Source organism: Musca autumnalis, unplaced genomic scaffold (assembly GCF_047663935.1).
Source record: "Musca autumnalis isolate F117 unplaced genomic scaffold, ASM4766393v1 scaffold_2, whole genome shotgun sequence".
Taxonomy (NCBI): domain Eukaryota; kingdom Metazoa; phylum Arthropoda; class Insecta; order Diptera; family Muscidae; genus Musca; species Musca autumnalis.
The window spans coordinates 6,340,302-6,358,727 of NW_027411755.1; the positions used below are offsets into that span (position 1 = coordinate 6,340,302).

The 18,426-nt window shown below is 34.6% G+C and overlaps 2 protein-coding genes across 2 annotated transcripts in view; one reads left to right on the plus strand and one right to left on the minus strand.

Moving 5' to 3' along the window:
- The window catches only part of gcm2, a 153,228-nt gene that overhangs the window by 65,456 nt on the left and 69,346 nt on the right, over positions 1-18,426 (plus strand). The window lies entirely within an intron of this gene.
- Positions 1,604-8,540, minus strand: LOC141392120 (juvenile hormone esterase). The gene is made up of 5 exons (XM_073965072.1): positions 3,348-8,540; positions 3,081-3,294; positions 2,176-2,499; positions 1,985-2,117; positions 1,604-1,933 (listed from the first exon to the last, which is right to left on the minus strand). Exons 1-5 carry the CDS (start codon positions 4,245-4,247, stop codon positions 1,726-1,728), a joined length of 1,779 nt encoding a protein of 592 aa, XP_073821173.1. The 5' UTR covers positions 4,248-8,540; the 3' UTR covers positions 1,604-1,725.

The following is an 18,426-nucleotide window of genomic DNA, read 5'->3' on the forward strand; positions in this document are numbered from 1 at the left end:
CAAACGACCCAGCTGACTAAATAATTGTGCAGTTCGCTTTAGGCAATCTTATTCTCGAATGTATGCCTTTCAAATGGCTCCAACATCTCGACCTCTAAGCAGATTTGGTTTGGACATTTAAAAGGTGGCTCAAATATTTCATATTCAAAAACCAGACAAATCCGCTAACAATGGGGGATCGTACCGTACGTAAGATTTTAGAATCTCCACTGCTTCCATCACTGAAGCAGCATTTCACCTTTCTTCACATGTACATGCTTTACAAGATATAATCACAATGACATGCTGATTTCCGACATCAAGAATTTCTTTCTTCCTATTGATGTAAAACGTTGTGGATTGCTAACTTGGTAGACATATCTTCGTTGAATTCCGAGGCTAAAAGTCCAAGTAATTGTGGTTAACATCAGTCTGGCAAATTTCCTACATCCAAAAGCAGATAATTTGGTGGTGGATGCACTATAATTTCATCCGGTGTCAACATCGGCAACGTAAGTGCTTAATTTCCAGCCATTTACCCAACATTACAAATTTCTTCCGTAATCCCGGAACGTAATCAAAAGTTATCCCCGATAAATTCCACAGTGTCCGTTTTTACTTCTTCATAATCCAAAGATTCTAATTTTCGACAATATTCTTTACTCTTCTTTGCACGCCACCCACATCAACCAGAAAGTGAAATCCAGGAAAAAATCTTAAAAACATTAACTGGCAGCTTCTGGACTTTCTTCCAGAGTGACACACAATTGAGAATCTTGAAAACATCGTAAAATAATGCTGTCCGATTAACAAAAATAAGAACTCAAGATGCTAGTATCTTTGCAATAATTTACGAGACGCATCTTCTGAATTGAGTGGAGTTGGAGTCCATGTCGAAATCTGATCTAGTAATGGGAATATAAAAAACTTTTGAATGATGAAGCAACATCGGTTGGGGTTGATTAAATGGAAAAGTGGAGGATATGAACTCAGATGCGGTTGAATTAAACGGAGACATTTTATAATTCGTGCTAATATAATAAAGTTCTTAATAATGTTAATATTAAGAACGCACTACAAATTCAATCCAAACGATTACAGTAACATACGATTACAGACAATTCAACTCCTAGAGAGAACTTATTATTCCAGACACCCTAAACAGATGCCCCTCCTGCCATCAAGCCCTTGCGACATCGTGCATGTAAAGCTCTCACGACAACAAAATAAGCTTTCAATTTTTAACAACCCGCAAAGGAGGTTCCTTCATGAATCAGAGGTGATACAGGTGAATCAGAGGTGATACAAAGTGATACAAGTGAGGAACCGCAATATAACTCCAAGAAACCAAATATATATAAATGCCATAGATCACAAACCAATGAAAAAGCAGAAAACTCAAGCTGTTGATTAACGCCTTCCAGGCTAAATAAGCTAAAACGTGGATAATGTAACAATTCGATACGAAACGGACTGATGTCGAAACAACACAAGGTACAGCAACAAAATTAATTGTATATCTTCTATATTAAGGAATTGATAGTTGAGTATTAATAAACAAAGGTACACAATTTTCCCAAACGTCTTTAGAATGTTATATTACGAAAGTGAAACACATAAAATGCGGTTTTAGAATATACATTTTATTCATATGACATGTAACTTTATGTGTGACATCCAATTACTAAGTGTTCTGTCATGTTATTTATAAAAATCAATAGATTTCGATGCATATTTTGTATCCATTCATTCATAATCCACATCATTTACTTCATGTTTGCTTTGACGTCTCCAATTCAAAGGAAACAGGCGTTTCCATAACTCATAACGTTGAGTATTCAAGCCGCCACGCATAACCAATTCATCACCAATATCCAAATAGTATTGTTTCTTATAACTGAAGGGGCGCCAGCGTATGTTGCCCAAATATTTGTCGCTTGGTTTGTTGGGGTCTCTGAAAAAGGATAAAAGATTTATCCTTCTTATTCAATTTTAAAATCCTTACCCTTTATAAGCAAAGGCACTAAACATGCGAGTAAATATGTTCACCATACTTGAGTCATCGTCATCCTCGTTGAACATACGACTTACCGAGGGTTCCACAAATAAATACATTAGATCATCGTGATGGACAACACCTAAATTCAAGATGATTCAATAAGTAATTCAAACTTTGCAATATATCAAACACATTACCATATGGTCCATTTTCCGGATAATAGATATGACTCTTTTGACCCTGATAACTAAAACGATAGTAATAGACTTTGGTGGAACGTGCAGCTAGGTGAACAAAACGATGTACCGGAAATCCAGTCAATGCATCTGAATATAGCTGTGTTAGATTTTCCAATGAGTCACTTAAAGTCAGTGTTATGTTGTCACCGAAATAGTAGGACCATAGCTCACGTGAAATGTTCGAAGCTCTGGGATTACTTTGATTGTACATAAAACATATGGGCGCAACTAATTCGAAATTTCCCACAAAATAGTTTAACCAGCGATAATTTTCCAAGAGGGCTGAAAGAAATTAAATTGTTATAAGCAGAGTTATGTCGTTCATGAATGAACTAGTTCAATGGAACGATTCCGTGAAATGAACGAACGAAACCATATCCAGGTCATTTGTTTTTGTCGTTCATTTAGCTCCTCTCGTTTATATAGCTCTTCTACTTTATAAGATTGAATATTTTTCTTCAGATTATTTTACTTCAGTTTTCGCTCTATCTCCTTCTTAAATTCAAAACTGAGAGATGTCATAGTGTAGAATAATGAACAATAAAAACATTTTGTTCATTTCGTTATTTTCTCTTGTTAATATCAAACAAAAAATAATAATAAATTATTTTAATTAAAAAGAATTTAATTTTTTCAGATAAATTTTGAAAAGTTGATATACGAAACATTTTTTATCTTTTAGACTGATGAAATATTGAATAAAAATAAGCCAACGAACGAAATGAACGACCTGGTTTCTTTTCGTGAGCTGAATGAAAAAGACCCTTCAATGAGCAAGATTGCCCAACACTAGTTATAAGTCTTCAAGATTCCTGTTGATCCTGTCGTTATCGTATACTTGAATTCAATTATTTTATACTCACACAAAGCCGGTCCCACAAACTCATCCTTGGTCATGCCAGTTATAATGGGTATCTTCATAAAATCACCATTCTGATATAAACGAACCGGATCTTCGGTAAGAAAACGCTCTTGACCAAAATCACGTTCCACCACAGGTTTCCAAAGGATCAATGGATTTTGGCGACCAAATTCGAACATATTCCTCAAGCTGTTGGCGTATTCCAAATAGTGTTTCTAAAACAAAAATAATTAAATTTGCATTCGGAAATCCAACCTCTACTTCTTACCCCCTTTAGACAATCCATCATTTCCGTTATATTCATCATCGGACACTTCAACAGCAAAGCTTGCCTTTGGGCCACATATAATTGTTCCTCTGGTATTTCCCATTGGCCCGTTGCTGAACCACTCATCACAATGGCTTTGTGGAAAAGATTCTTAGACATGGGTGAAACCATGTGCAAGGTAATACTCATCGCCCCAGCACCATAACCCAATAAAGTAATCGAATTGGGATCACCACCAAATCTTGAAATAAGTAATTTCACCCATCTCAACAGGGCTACTTGATCTTTAAGGCCCAAATTTCCCGGAGCTTCCTTGGTGCCAGTACTCAAGAATCCCAATGATCCTAGACGATAATTAAATGTCACCAACACCACACTGCGATCCATGAAATATTGTGGCCCTGCGAAGTTTTTACTTTGGCCCGATAGGGAATAAAAGCCACCAGGGTGAATGAAAACAATAACAGGTTTCTTAATGTTGGGATTACTTTCCGAAGGCAGTTCCCGTGTGTAGATGTTTAAACGCAGACAATCTTCGGAAACATCTTGGCTACTGAGGCCTGGTTGAGGACACATGGGACCATCAAATGTGGCATCGAATATGTCAAACCATTGTTCCACTGGTTCTGGAGGCTTAAAACGCAGTTCACCAACCGGGGGTTTGGCATAGCGTATTCCACGAAATGCATAGAAATTCCTGCCTTTTTGCGAAGTCAGTAAAGTGCCACGTATCTTTCCCAATGCTGTGGTAATGACCAAATCTGAAAGTTCTTTATCACCACCCGTTGGAGAACGACCATCGCCATCATCATCTTCTTCTCGATGATCTACAGCTTTTGTTACACACAAAAATATCCAAAGCAACAGAATCACAATCACAAACGACGCGCGCTTAAACATATTCCACGAGTTTTAAAAGGCAACTGATTTCCAGCCACGTTCTGGCCAAGCTTTTATACTTGGCCAAAGTTTGGAGAGGCATAATCAAAGTCAATGGTATGGTTATAAACTTGGAAATTAATGAATATCACCCTGGCATCCAGACATCTTGACTGCGCTTTATAAATGAGCCTATTGTCAAACAAACATTCCTTGATGATGCTCTCTTTGCACTCCGCCTTTCCTTCTTGGCCATTTGAACTTTTACTTTTTATAAGCTACACACCGAACTAAATATTAGGTAATATTATTTAGTCCATTTGTTTGTCACTAATTTATAAGGACCTGAGATATGCAAAAGAAGGCTTGGCTTAAGGATGGTTTCAAAAAAATCACGTTTGTTTTCTAAGAAATCCTTTTAAAAATCCACGTTATTTGGCTTAAGGGAGGCTTCAAGAAATTCTTTTAAAAATCCACGTTATTTGGCTTAAAAAATTTACGTTTTGTTGTCTTCAAGAATTTTTTTAAAAAACATGGTCTAAGGCTTAAGGAAGGCTTCAAGATTTTTTTAAATCCACGTTTTATTGTTTAAGCAAGGAAAATGCACGTATTAACAGTTAAGGAAGGCTTCAAGAAATTCCTAAAAAATCCACATTTAAAGTCTTCAAGAAGTTCTTTAAAAAATGCACATTGTAAGGCTTAAAGAAGGCTTCAAGAAATTCTTTAAAATCTACTTTCTATGGCTTAAGCTATTCTTTAAAACCCACGCTTTAAGACTTATGGAAGTCTTGAAAAAAATCTTTTAAAAATTCACGTTTTAGGGCTTAAGGAACAACAACATTACATCCTCAGCCTTCTGGTATCTCGCAACTCGAAATCATGAATTTCCCATAACACTAAAATTTTTAAAAATTTCTTTATAGGTTATCCCAAATTCTACTCTCTCCCCCTTTTGAATTTGCCTTCATTTAAAACTTTTTTCCCAGGAAGAATTGAAATTGCATCATAAATTCTAAAGCCAAAATCACCTTTGGATAAAGCGTAACTAAAATTCAAGAATGGCAAGAAGGTATGGCATTAAACTGCACAGCAAAACCTCTCAACTTCCCACACACACCCATGCCACTGGAATGGCCGTGCCATAAAGGTGTTAAAGCCACACTCCTCCACACTAAAGATGTGACCAGCGAATAACTTGAGGATAAATTAATTACTCTACATTTCCCACGTGAGCCACACTGATACAGGCTTGCGTGTTCAATGCCAATAAGAACTACAAAAATTTATTAAATAAGCATAAAAAAAGGTAAACTAAATATCCCTCTAATAGCTGTGAATCAAAAGTGGTGGAGAGCAACAGCACAACTTATTCACTGAATGCCACACAAAAAAAAGACCAGTCACAAGGTAAGGCAACATAGTACGCCGATATAAGGATAATACCCATGCACTCCTTAAGAAGATAACCAACCATGAACAAAGACTAACCCTGCAAGTTTTTTTTTTTTATTTTGGGAATTCCTCAGACAACACCAAAACCAACAACAACCACAATCCACACAACAATTTACAACCTTATAACCAATTGGTTTTGGGAACATAGAGCAAAACAACAAAACTGTTAACACTTAATTTACCCTTAAAAGCCGAACTCTACTCCACTTAAACGAGTGAGTTGCAAGCTTCTGAGGAGAGTGAATGGTAGTCTAGATACAATTTGCTTTTCTTGGGTCATTAATTGACACTGTCCAAGGTGGCATTCCTGCTCGCCAAATGATGAAGAAGAAGTTCTGTTTTATGGAACCATTAAGAGGCGCTTAATATTGGTAATTTGTAAGTTGTTGTTTGTTTTGTTCTTTGTCCTTATTTTGTCTGTTGATTATCCTGATCGGCAACAAAATGTTAAACACACCCTTAATGTGAGCGTTTGGAGTTTTGGATATGCTCTTAATCACACTTATCACCTACAAATGAAAGATAATTGGGATTTAACACTTTTGATGCGAATTAAGGTTAGGCTTTAGTTTGATGACCATAAGGATATGGGGCTAGGTAGATGAGGTTATTTAAGTTAGCGTGGGAATATTCTCACCAAAGATAAAACAGAATGAAATCGTATTATAGCATTAAAAGAGAGATATTTACATGCATTGGAGTACTTTTAGACGAAATTCAAAGAAATTCTTAAAAAATACCTTTCAAGGTTCAAGGAAGACTTCGAGAAATTCTTTAAAAAATCCTCGTTTTAATCCTCAAAGAAGGCTTCAAGAAATTCTTTAAAAAAATCCTCGTTTTAATCCTCAAAGAAGGATTCAAGAAATTCTTTAAAAAATCCACGTTAAAATGCTCAAGGAAGCCTTCAAGAAATTTAAAAAAAATCCATGCTTTTTTTCTTAAAAAAATCCAAGTTTTAAGGCTCAAGGAAGCCTTCAAGAAATTTAAAAAAATCCATGCTTTTTTTCTTATAAAAATCCAAGTTTTAATGCTCAAGGAAGGCTTCAAGAAATTCTTTAAAAAAATCACATTTTAAGGCCCAAGGAAGGCTTCACGAAACTGTTTAAACAAATCCACGTTTTAAGGCTCAAGGAAGGCTTCAAGAAATTCTTTTAAAAAATCCACGTTTTAAAGCTCAAAGAAGGCTTCAATAAATTCTTTAAAAAATCGACGTTTTAAGGCCCACGAAAGGCTTCAAGGAATTTTTTAAAAATCCACGTTTTAAGGCTTAAAGAAGGTTTCGAAGAAATTTTTAAAAAAAAAAACACTTTTTAAGGCTTAAAGAAGGTTTTCTTTAAAAAAAATCCGCGTTTTAAGGCTCAAGGAAGACTTCAAGAAATACTTTAAAAATTCAAATTTTAAGACTTAAGGAAGGCTTTGTCGAATTTTTTTTTTAAAAAATCCACGTTTTAAATTCTTTAAAAATCCACATGTTAAGGCTCACGGTAGGCTTCAAGAAATTCTTTAAAAAATCCACGTTTTAAGGCACAAGGTAGGCTTCAAGAAATTCTTTAAAAAATTCACGTTTTAAGGCTCAAGGTAGGCTTCAAGAAATTCTTTAAAAAATTCACGTTTAAGGCTTAAGAAAGGCTTCGAGAAATTCTTAAAAAATCCACGTTATAAGGCTTTAAGAAATTCTTTAAAAAATCCACGTTTTAAGGCTTGAGTAAGGCTTCAAGAAATTCTTTAACAAATGCACGTTTTGAGGTTTAAGGAAGGTTCCATGAATTTCTTTAAAAAAATCTACGTTTTAAGGCTTAAGCAATGCTTTATGAAATTCTTTAAAAAAATCCATGTTTTAATGCTTGAGGAAGGCTTCAAGGAACTCTTTAACAAATGCACGTTTTGAGGTTTAAGGAAGGTTCCATGCATTTCTTAAAAACACGTTGTAAGGTTTAAGGAAGGTTTCACGAATTTCTTAAAAAACACGTTTTAAGGTTTAAATATGGCTTGAAGAAATTCTTTAAAAAATCCACGTTTTAAGGTTTAAATATGGCTTGAAGAAATTCTTTAAAAAATCCACGTTTTAAGGTTTAAATATGGCTTGAAGAAATTCTTTAAAAAATCCACGTTTTAAGGCTTAAGGAAGGCTTGAAGAAATTCTATAAAAATCCACGTTTTAAGGCTTAAGGAAGGCTTCAAGAAATTCTTTTAAAAAATCCACATTTTAAGGCTTAAGGAAGGCTTCAAGAAATTCTTTAAAAATCCACGTTTTAGGCTTAAGGAAGGCTTGATGAAATTCTATAAAAAATCCACATTTTAAGGTTTAAGGAAGGCTTGATGAAATTCTATAAAAAATCCACGATTTAAGGCTTAAGGAAGGCTTGACGAAATTCTATAAAAATCCACGTTTTAAGGCTTAAGGAAGGCTTGATGAAATTGTATAAAAAAATCCACGCTTTAAGGCTTAAGGAAGGCTTCAAGAAATTCTTTAAAAAATCCACGTTTTAAGGCTTAAGAAGGCTTGATGAAATTCTATAAAAATCCACGTTTTAAGGCTTAAGGAAGGCTTGATGAAATTCTATAAAAATCCACGTTTTAAGGCTTAAGGAAGGCTTGATGAAATTCTATAAAAAATCCACGTTTTAAGGCTTAAGGAAGGCTTCAAGAAATTCTTTAAAAAATCCACGTTTTAAGGCTTCAAGAAATTCTTTAAAAAAAAATCCACTTTTAAGGCTCAGGGAATGCTTCAAGAAATTCTTTAAAAAATCCACGTTTTAAGGCTTAAGGAAGGCTTTAAGAAATTCTTTAAAAATTCCACGTTTTAAGACTTAAGGAAGGCTTCAAAAAATTTCCAAGGAATCCACGCTTAAATGCTTAAGGAAGGCCTCAAGAAATTCTTTAAGAATCCACGTTTTAGGCTTGAGGAAGGCTTGATGAAATTCTATAAAAAATTCACGTTTTAAGGCTTAAGGAAGTCTTGATGAAATTCTATAAAAAATCCACGTTTTAAGGCTTAAGGAAGGCTTCGAGAAAATCCACGTTTTAAGGCTTAAGGAAGGCTTCAAGAAATTGTTTAAAAAAACCACGTTTTAAGGCTTAAGGAAGGCTTTAAGAAATTCTTTAAAAATTCCACGTATTAAGGCTTAAGGAAGGCTTCAAAAAATTTCCAAAATATCCACGTTTAAATGCTTAAGGAAGGCCTAAAGAAATTCTTTAGGAATCCACGTTTTAGGCTTGATGAAGGCTTGATGAAATTCTATAAAAATCCACGTTTTAGGCTTGATGAAGGCTTGATGAAATTCTATAAAAATCCACGTTTTAAGGCATAAGGAAGGCTTCGAGAAATTCTTTAAAAAATCCACGTTTTAAAGCTTAAGGAAGGCTTCAAAAAATTTCCAAAAAAATCCACGTTTAAATGCCTAAGGGAGGCTTCAAGAAATTCTTTAAAAATCCACGTTTTAGGCTTAAGGAAGGCTTCAAGAAATTCTTTAAAAATCCACGTTTTAGGCTTAAGGAAGGCTTGATGAAATTCTATAAAAAAATCCACGGTTTAAGGCTTAATGAAGGCTTGGTGAAATTCTTTAAAAAATCCACGTTTTAAGGCTTAAGGAAGGCTTGATGAAATTCTATAAAAAATCCACGTTTTAAGGCTTAAAGAAGGCTTGATGAAATTCTATAAAAAATCCACGTTTTAAGACTTAAGGAAGGCTTCAAAAAATTTCCAAAAAATCCACGTTTAAATGCTTAAGGAAGGCTTCAAGAAATTTTTTAAAAATCCACGTTTTAAGCTTAAGGAAGGCTTGATGACATTTTTAAAAATCCACGTTTTAGGCTTAAGGAAGGCTTGACGAAATTTTTTAAAAATCCACGTTTTAGGCTTAAGGAAGGCTTGATGAAATTCTGTAAAAAAAATCCACGTTTTAAGGCTTAATGGAGGCTTCGCGAAATTCTGTAAAAAATTCACGTTTTAAAGCTTTAAGAAGGCTATATGAAATTCTTTGAAAATTTCACGTTTTAAGGCTTAAGGTAGGCTTCAAGAAATTCTTTAAAAAATCTACGTTTTGTGGCCATAGGGCCATTAATTTGCTTCCAATTCCCTTGGCAAAATTTATGTAGACCTAGAAACAAAAACTCCCACGGAATGCCAAATGTGTCGCTCTGTTGCAAATTGACAGGCCTTCACCATGCCCACTCATCCTTCAATTAAGTGATGGATTAGTGTCCAGAGCTAAAAAGATGTTTACAGAGATTTAAACAATTAAAAGAGAATTTGACAGGAACACCCGTTAAAATGCGCACTCAAAGTGTGTTTATTGAGTGGAAGAGAAGGAAGCCAAAGAATTGTCTCTTGACGATGTCACATGCAATGATGGATTGATGTTGAGGACATTTATAGAGACTGTTGTCTGTTCGATTGTGTTCTGTTTGTTTTGATGATCTCATCTCTAGGACGAATTGGTATTTAGCATGGGATAAATGAAATCAAAAAGTCACTTATTTTTTGGAGAATAACAAAAGATCTGCAAATGTGATTATTACAGTTATGCTGGAGTTATGGTAATTAATATTCGATTCTTGTTCAGATGTAGGCGGGGGATGTAAATGTTCACTGCAGTTGCTGTAAAAGGACTACAGCGGAACTGGCAGCAGCTGGTCATCAGTACACCATGCCAGGCTAATAAGTACGTGCCTACGTTGCTATTTAGAAATTCATTAAAGGTATTGCTGCTGCCTTTGGGTACCATCCACCTTTTACCACGTTCGTTGACAATCGCTTGGTTAAATGCTGTTTGCGTCAATGTAATATCCATATACATATTTTTTGTTTGTAGCTTAGAGCCATCATCATAAACGTCAACTTAATATGCCAGACTGTACGTACACACGACAAAAATCGATGGTGACGTTGATGTCTTGCTTTTTGGCCACAAAACTATTTATGATGGTAGCAAAGAAGCTGAGCTTAGTGAAGCAAACAAAACTAACAACGATGAGGACGACGATGTTACATTTGCGGTTGGTTGCCAAGGGCCCATCAAAGTAAAGAACAATCAGCCAGTTTTAACACTCCTGTGTCGTTTGGCTGTTTACAATATTAGCTTCGGCTTCACGCCTTCATTGTATCCTCTGCAACACACTTTGCTTTGCAAGCAGTCATATGCACAAATGGCACGAGTTTAAAGGAGCCTGTAACGGCAGGTGGCATACGTCTTTGTTTTGTGTGTTTGAGATCCCTTAAAACTGAAAGAAAAAGAACAGCAAGAAACCCAGTCAGCCCAGCAGGGATGGAGAAATCAGAATCAGCCTTAAAAGGCGATTTTTTTAAGAATTTCTTGAAGCCTTCCTTAATCCTTAAAAGGTGGACTTTTTAAAGAATTTCTTCAAGCCTTCCTTAAGCCTTAAAACGTGAATTTTTTAAAGAATTTCTTCAAGCCTTCCTTAAACCTTAAAACGTGGATTTTTTAAAGAATTTCTTCAAGCCTTCCGTTGGCCTTAAAACGTGGATTTTTTAAAGAATTTCTTCAAGCCTTCCGTTGGCCTTAAAACGTGGATTTTTTAAAGAATTTCTTAAAGCCTTTTTTCGCCCTTAAAACGTGGATTTCTTACAGAATTTCTTAAAGCCTTCCTTAGGCCTTAAAACGTGGATTTCTTAAAGATTTTTTTGAAGCCTTTCTTAATCTCTAAAACGTGGATTTTTAAAAGAATTTCTTAAAGCCTTCCTTAGGCCTTAAAACGTGGATTTCTAAAAGAATTTTTGAAGCCTTTCTTAATCCCTAAAACGTGGATTTTTAAAAGAATTTCTTCTAGACTTCCTCAAACCTAAAAAACCTGGATTTTTAGACGAATTTCGTCTAGACTTCCTCAAACCTAAAAACCTGGATTTTTAAAAAAATTTCTTCAAGGCTTCCTTAAACCTTAAAAAGTTGAATTTTAAAAATTTTCTTGATACCTTTCTTAAGCCCAAAACGTGGATATTTTAAGGAATTTTTAGAAGCCTTCGTTCAGCCTAAAAACGTGTATTTTTTAAAGAATTCCTTGAAGCCTTTCCTAAGTCTTAATATGTGGATTTTTTAAAGAATTTCTTGGAGTCTTTCTAGCCTTTTAAACGTGGACATTTTAAAGAATTCCTACGATAGATGTCCTATAAAATCTCTTTCTTCCATGACAAACTACTTTCACACCTTCCCAACCCTGCTTTCCACCATGTATCGTTCTAACAACAACTGCAATGAGTTAGCACGAGATCAATGTTGTGTGATTTACTGTTGTTGTTGTTTTACTCAATGATCCAAAATAAATAAAACTGACTTCACCGCAGGATGTTGTCTGACCAAGTTAGTTTTTTGTCGTCTCTTGCCTAGTGCGTTTGTCTACACATCTTCTATTAGCCTAGAATGCAGAAGTGCGAATTATGTTGTTGTTACTTTGTTTTCCCTCAAGATCAGTTTTAGGGGCAACAACAACAATTGCAATTGCAGTCCTTATATTTATGGCGAGAAGAAGGTAATAAACCAAGAAAATAGTTGTTATTAGACGTTAGTCTGATATACATGAAATTACCACAAGAAGATGTGGCACTCATCTCATCAAGCAGACAGCAGCTGAGGTTCCCTAAGGTGTTATTGTAGACTTGTCTGGTTGGCGTTTGCCTAGTCATTGTGGCCTTCAGTTGGTTTTCTATTGCCAAGCGGGTGGGATAATGTTTAGACTTAATTTTGCCACATTTAATTACACACTCATGTTGACATATTACTGTGACCCAGAGACAGGAGGTTTTGACAGCAAACAGAGGTGCCAATAAACAAAATATGTGGGTGAGACGGCAAATGCTATGTGTGTGGCCAAGTTTAAGATTGTTTTCTTAATTAAAATACCAGGAAGAGGAAAGGTGATAAGATTTTTATGAGGAAATTGTCAATTCTAATTGGCAAAAGGATCAGGGCGTGACGTTTGTGGAGGTTATTTTAAAGTTAGAAGTATAGGAAAGCAGTAATTTAAATCTTGAATAGAATGAAATTAATATTAATAACATGTTTATGAGTTTTTGAAACAGGACCAACATAAATTTTAATTTTCAAACACTTTTCGTCTCCTTATTTTTTCCGGCCTTCTTCAAAACCTTCAAAAACACCTATTATCTTTCATTATCATTAGAACCCAATGTAACAACTTAAAATATGATAAAATTTGTAACCAAATTTCAAACCGTTATTGCATTCTTGTAACAATCTTCATTAAAGTTCATAAAGACTAATTCCAATGTTGGAAGAAACAACATTTATTATGATGTCCTATTAACACCTCGCCCAATATAATGACTTCAAACAAAGTGCGAACAACAAGAACACATGCCAGAAATTTATGATAATGATGATCGAGAGGACATCAATATTTTTGACACTTTTGTTGGTAGTCATTTAAATAAATTGCAAATTATTTATTATTTTATATAGCGAACTAAAAGGACCCTTCATATTATCATTAAGCAAATGACTGAAAACAGCGAGCTGACAAGACAAGTTCAATGTCTGTTTAAATTACGAAACAGAGGAGAAGGAATTAAATAAACGCTATCGACAAGACAAGTTGCAAGGAATAATTTATAAACGAAGACAACATGATTTATAACTCATTTTTTGTACCCTACAATAAGTTGGATGGGAGTATCGAAGGTTTGATGTGGTAGGTATTTAAATTTTTTCAATGACTTTTTTGAAGCCTTTTCTAGACCTTAAAACGTGAATTTTTAAAGAATTTTTTGAAGCCTTTTTAGACCTCAAAACGTGGATTCTTTAAAGAATTTTTAAGCCTTTTCTGGACCTCAAAACGTGGATTTTTCAAAGAATTTTTTGAAACCTTTTCTAGACCTCAGAACGTGGATTTTTTAAAGATTTTTTTGAAGCCTGTTCTTTTTTTAACGAATTTTTTTAATCCTTTTCTAGACCTCAAAACTTGGATTTTTTAAAGAAATTTCTGAAGCTTTTTCTAAACTTCAAAACGTGGATTTTTAAAGAATTTTTTGAAACCTTTTCTAGACCTCAAAACTAGATTTTTAAATAACTTTTTGAAGCCTTTTATAGACCTTAAACGTGGATTTTTTAAAGAATTTTTTGAAGTATTTTATAGACCTCAAAACGTGGATTTTTTAAAGAATTTTTTGAAGTATTTTATAGACCTCAAAACGTGGATTTTTTAAAGAATTTTTTGAAATATTTTATAGACCTCAAAACGTGGATTTTTTTAAAGAGTTTTTGTAGCCGTCCTTAAGCCTCAAAACGTGGATTTTTAAAGAATTTTTTGAAGCATTTTATAGACCTCAAAACGTGGATTTTTTAAAGAATTTTTTGAAGCATTTTATAGACCTCAAAACGTGGATTTTTTAAAGAATTTTTTGAAGCATTTTATAGACCTCAAAACGTGGATTTTTTAAAGAATTTTTGAAGCATTTTATAGACCTCAAAACGTGGATTTTTTAAAGAATTTTTGAGCCATTTTCTAGACCTCAAAATGTGGATTTTTTAAAGAATTTTCTAGACCTCAAAACGTGGATTTTTTAAAGAATTTTTTGAAGCATTTTCTAGACCTCAAAATGTGGATTTTTTAAAGAATTTTCTAGACCTTAAAACGTGGATTTTTTAAAGAATTTTTTGAAGCATTTTATAGACCTCAAAACGTGGATTTTTTAAAGAATTTTTGAAGCATTTTATAGACCTCAAAACGTGGATTTTTTAAAGAATTTTTGAGCCATTTTCTAGACCTCAAAATGTGGATTTTTTAAAGAATTTTCTAGACCTCAAAACGTGGATTTTTTAAAGAATTTTTGAAGCATTTTATAGACCTCAAAACGTGGATTTTTTTAAAGAATTTTTGAAGCATTTTATAGACCTCAAAACTTGGATTTTTTAAAGAATTTTTGAGCCTTTTTTTAGACCTCAAAATGTGGATTTTTTAAAGAATTTTCTAGACCTCAAAACGTGGATTTTTTTAAAGACTATTTTGAAGCCTTTTCTAGACTTTAAAACGTGGATTTTTTAAAGAATTTTTTGAAGCATTTTCTAGACCTCAAAATGTGGATTTTTTAAAGACTATTTTGAAGCCTTTTCTAGACCTTAAAACGTGGATTTTTTAAAGAATTTTTTGAAGCATTTTCTAGACCTCATAATGTGGATTTTTTAAAGACTATTTTGAAGCCTTTTCTAGACCTTAAAACGTGGATTTTTTAAAGAATTTTTTGAAGCATTTTCTAGACCTCAAAATGTGGATTTTTTAAAGACGATTTTGAAGCCTTTTCTAGACCTTAAAACGTGGATTTTTTAAAGAATTTTTTGAAGCATTTTCTAGACCTCAAAATGTTGATTTTTTAAAGACTATTTTGAAGCCATTTCTAGACCTTAAAACGTGGATTTTTTAAAGAATTTTTGAAGCATTTTCTAGACCTCAAAATGTGGATTTTTTAAAGACTATTTTGAAGCCTTTTCCAGACATTAAGACGTGGTTTTTAAAGAATTTTTTGAAGCATTTTCTAGACCTCAAAATGTGGATTTTTTAAAGACTATTTTGAAGCCTTTTCTAGACCTTAAAACGTGGATTTTTTAAAGAATTTTTTGAAGCATTTTCTAGACCTCAAAATGTGGAGTTTTTAAAGACTATTTTGAACCATTTTCTAGAACTTAAAACGTGGATTTTTTAAAGAATTTTTTGAAGCATTTTCTAGATCTCAAAACGTTTTCTAGACCTCAAAACGTGAATTTTTCAAAGAATTCTTTTTATTTTAATTTTTTAAAGAATTCTTTGAAGCCTTTTCTAGACAAAAAACGTATATTAAAAAAATGTTAAAGCCTTTTCTAAACCCCAAAACGTGGATTTTTTAAAGAATTTTTTGAAGTCTTCTCTACCCCTCAAAGCGTGAGTTTTTTTAAAGACGTGATTTTTTTAAGAATTTTTAGAAGCCTTCTCTACCACTCAAAACGTGGATTTTTTAAAGAATTTTTAGAAGCCTTCTCTACCCCTCAATACGTGGATTTTTTAAAGAATTTTTAGAAGCCTTCTCTACTTCGTATCAAACCCACCTTACTACTTCTTGGTTTGCAAATTTTAAAGTATTTCATATGCGACCTAATCCTCCAATATTCAAAATATTAAATTTCTTTGAAACGCAAACATAATGTGAAATTCTGCAATTCCACAGAATCCCTGAATTGCATGAGTCTTTTTTTTGCAGGAGAACATGATGTGTTCATAAAGTTTTGTACAAATTGCTAATTTTCTCAAATGCATCAAACACCAAATAAACGTTCGGCCATATTCCAATCAATGCGCCGGTAAGATCGATGGCTGGGAAAAGTTAAGGACCAATTCACAAATGTATTAAAAATAATAATGGGACAACACATCGTATACAAACAGTGCTGAGCCGCCCCGAGCTATTTAATGAAAGAGGCTTTCGCTGGTCATACATTATTACGCTGCTGCTTTTCTTTTTGTTTTTTGCACAAAGCAAGCATCCACGCGTCCAGTTCCCATTAAGATCTTGTGGCCTGACTGTCTGCTCATTTTGCTGATGGGTAAGCCAAGAAAGCCACAACCCAATATTTAGTTTACTTTGAACCTACAACTTACACATCATATGTGGAGAAAGAGGGATGGAGACGCCAGACCCCCAAAAAAATCCTGGTTTTTTTGACAGGAGCAACGCCACCACTTGTCCGTGAGCATCATTAATGCTCCAGCAAACGTGATCGTCCAAATCGATTTTTGTCGCCATTGGTGACAATAATAACAGAGTAGTGGACCAAAGCGAATGCTTGTTTGAACAACACTTTAATGGCCCTGAGCAATGGTCCAAAACCAAGAAACGCTCAAATCTAAATGAGCAAAAAATACAAATCAAAATATTTGGCCAACAAATAATATGCCCCCAGAACGTGTTCGGAATGCCAGGCAGCCAGCTTGGCAGCCAGAAAGTGAATGCAGTTTGATAATATTGGCCATTAAAAACGGACAACTGATGATGATTCAGTTTGAGGCTAACGGACACCTTTTTGCCAGCCTTCCTGCCCAACTAAGTCAGCAAACAAATGATGATAGTAGGTTCTGTGGCCACAAACCGATATCAAATAGGCGTTACTGGCCTGTCAATGTTTTGAGTTACTGTCAAACAAATTTATGAGATGCAGTTAAGAGCCTTGGGGCATTCTGCCAAAAAAAATACGCCTAACCACTATTCAAAAGCAAATCATCTCAGGGCCATTTTTAATCAAATGAGTGGTGATGAACTCTTCAAAGCTTCTGAGCAGTAAAGTTCTCTCGAATGATAGCCTGTAGATAAGCCTGCGTATTGGCCAAAGGCGGCTTTAAATGCGATCAGTTAAAATTTCAATTTCATTGCAGGCTTTATAATCGCTTGGGAATAATCAAAATGTAATAAAATTGATCATTTCATGTCATCAGCAGCAGCAGCAACCATTAAAGCTCAGTCATATTTTCCATTCAGCTTGTGGCACCTTCCAATGAAGTGGATACCGCATAGAAGATGCGCATGTCATCACCACCATAAATAAACTTGAGAAAGATGATTAGACTAGACTCCAACTTGTCAATATGATAATGACTACCAGTAGCAAGTGGTTGCCAGGCCATAACTGGTAGCAGTTACAAGACATTCGCGGCTATCGGCCGGCCACCCGGTGTAACACCAGGTGCCACAAAAACGTAACATCTTTAAGAAGAAATCGTTTTTCTCCGTTTTTGACATCCATAGTGGACATTAAGCCGGTGGCAATTTACCACTTAACGCGTTTAGAAAAAAACTTAATTGAAAGTGTCCCTCCAATTTTATGGTGGAAAAACAAACCTTATATATTTCACAAAATAATTAAGACCCATCATTGCAGAATAGCCCCTCAATTTAAGTGTCGTTTGGTGTAAATGCCATGATTCACGGCAATCAAGTTCTATTTTTAAAACCCCCACCAAGTGTCTTTGCTCTTCGGCATCTATCAAGCTATGTGGCAAGGCCATCTTTTTCTATTTGAAATCATGCCACCATGGCATGGATTGATCTTGTTTTAAATGGGACCTTGTTTGGTTAACAGGTGGTAAACTTGGCCATCCCCCCTATAATATTTCCAAGAGGTGACCAGACGACATCAATTAATTTACGACAAACCATAAAAATCCATTCAGCATGTCAACAGCACATGAACATCAAAAGCAAGGCAGATGCATATGACGAGTGGTGCAAGTACTCCACTCATGGAGTGCTGGTCGATTGATTGGATAAGCCCTAGTCAAACAAAAACAAGCCGCCAAGAACATGCTAATAATCACAATCATAGCTACAAGGAGGAGATGGCTAAAAGACAAACATTACCTCTTTTTACCAAAGGACAGATTCATTTTTTCCTTGGCGTTGTCCACTTACCATGCTGCTTGGATGCCCATCATAACGTGTCTTGCATAGTTTCTTGCTTATGTATTTGACGTCTGGCAAATTACACACTTGACCAATAACTAGTAGAAGTTGGTTTGTAGGCTCAGCAGCACGTGCTTTGAATTAATAAGCTGAAATTGAAAGTGTCTATTTTGTCGTCGTGTTCGAGAACATCTTGCCCGTTTGATCTACCAAGAAGTGATAACTAACTAAGTGACTAAACCGGAAGGTGATGACCAGTCTAGAGACTAGTGGAAGGACGTTGTTCTAATTTTGTATCTAATTTTAAATGTGCTATTTTTTGTTGTCGTTTATTTTTAGTAGGAAGGG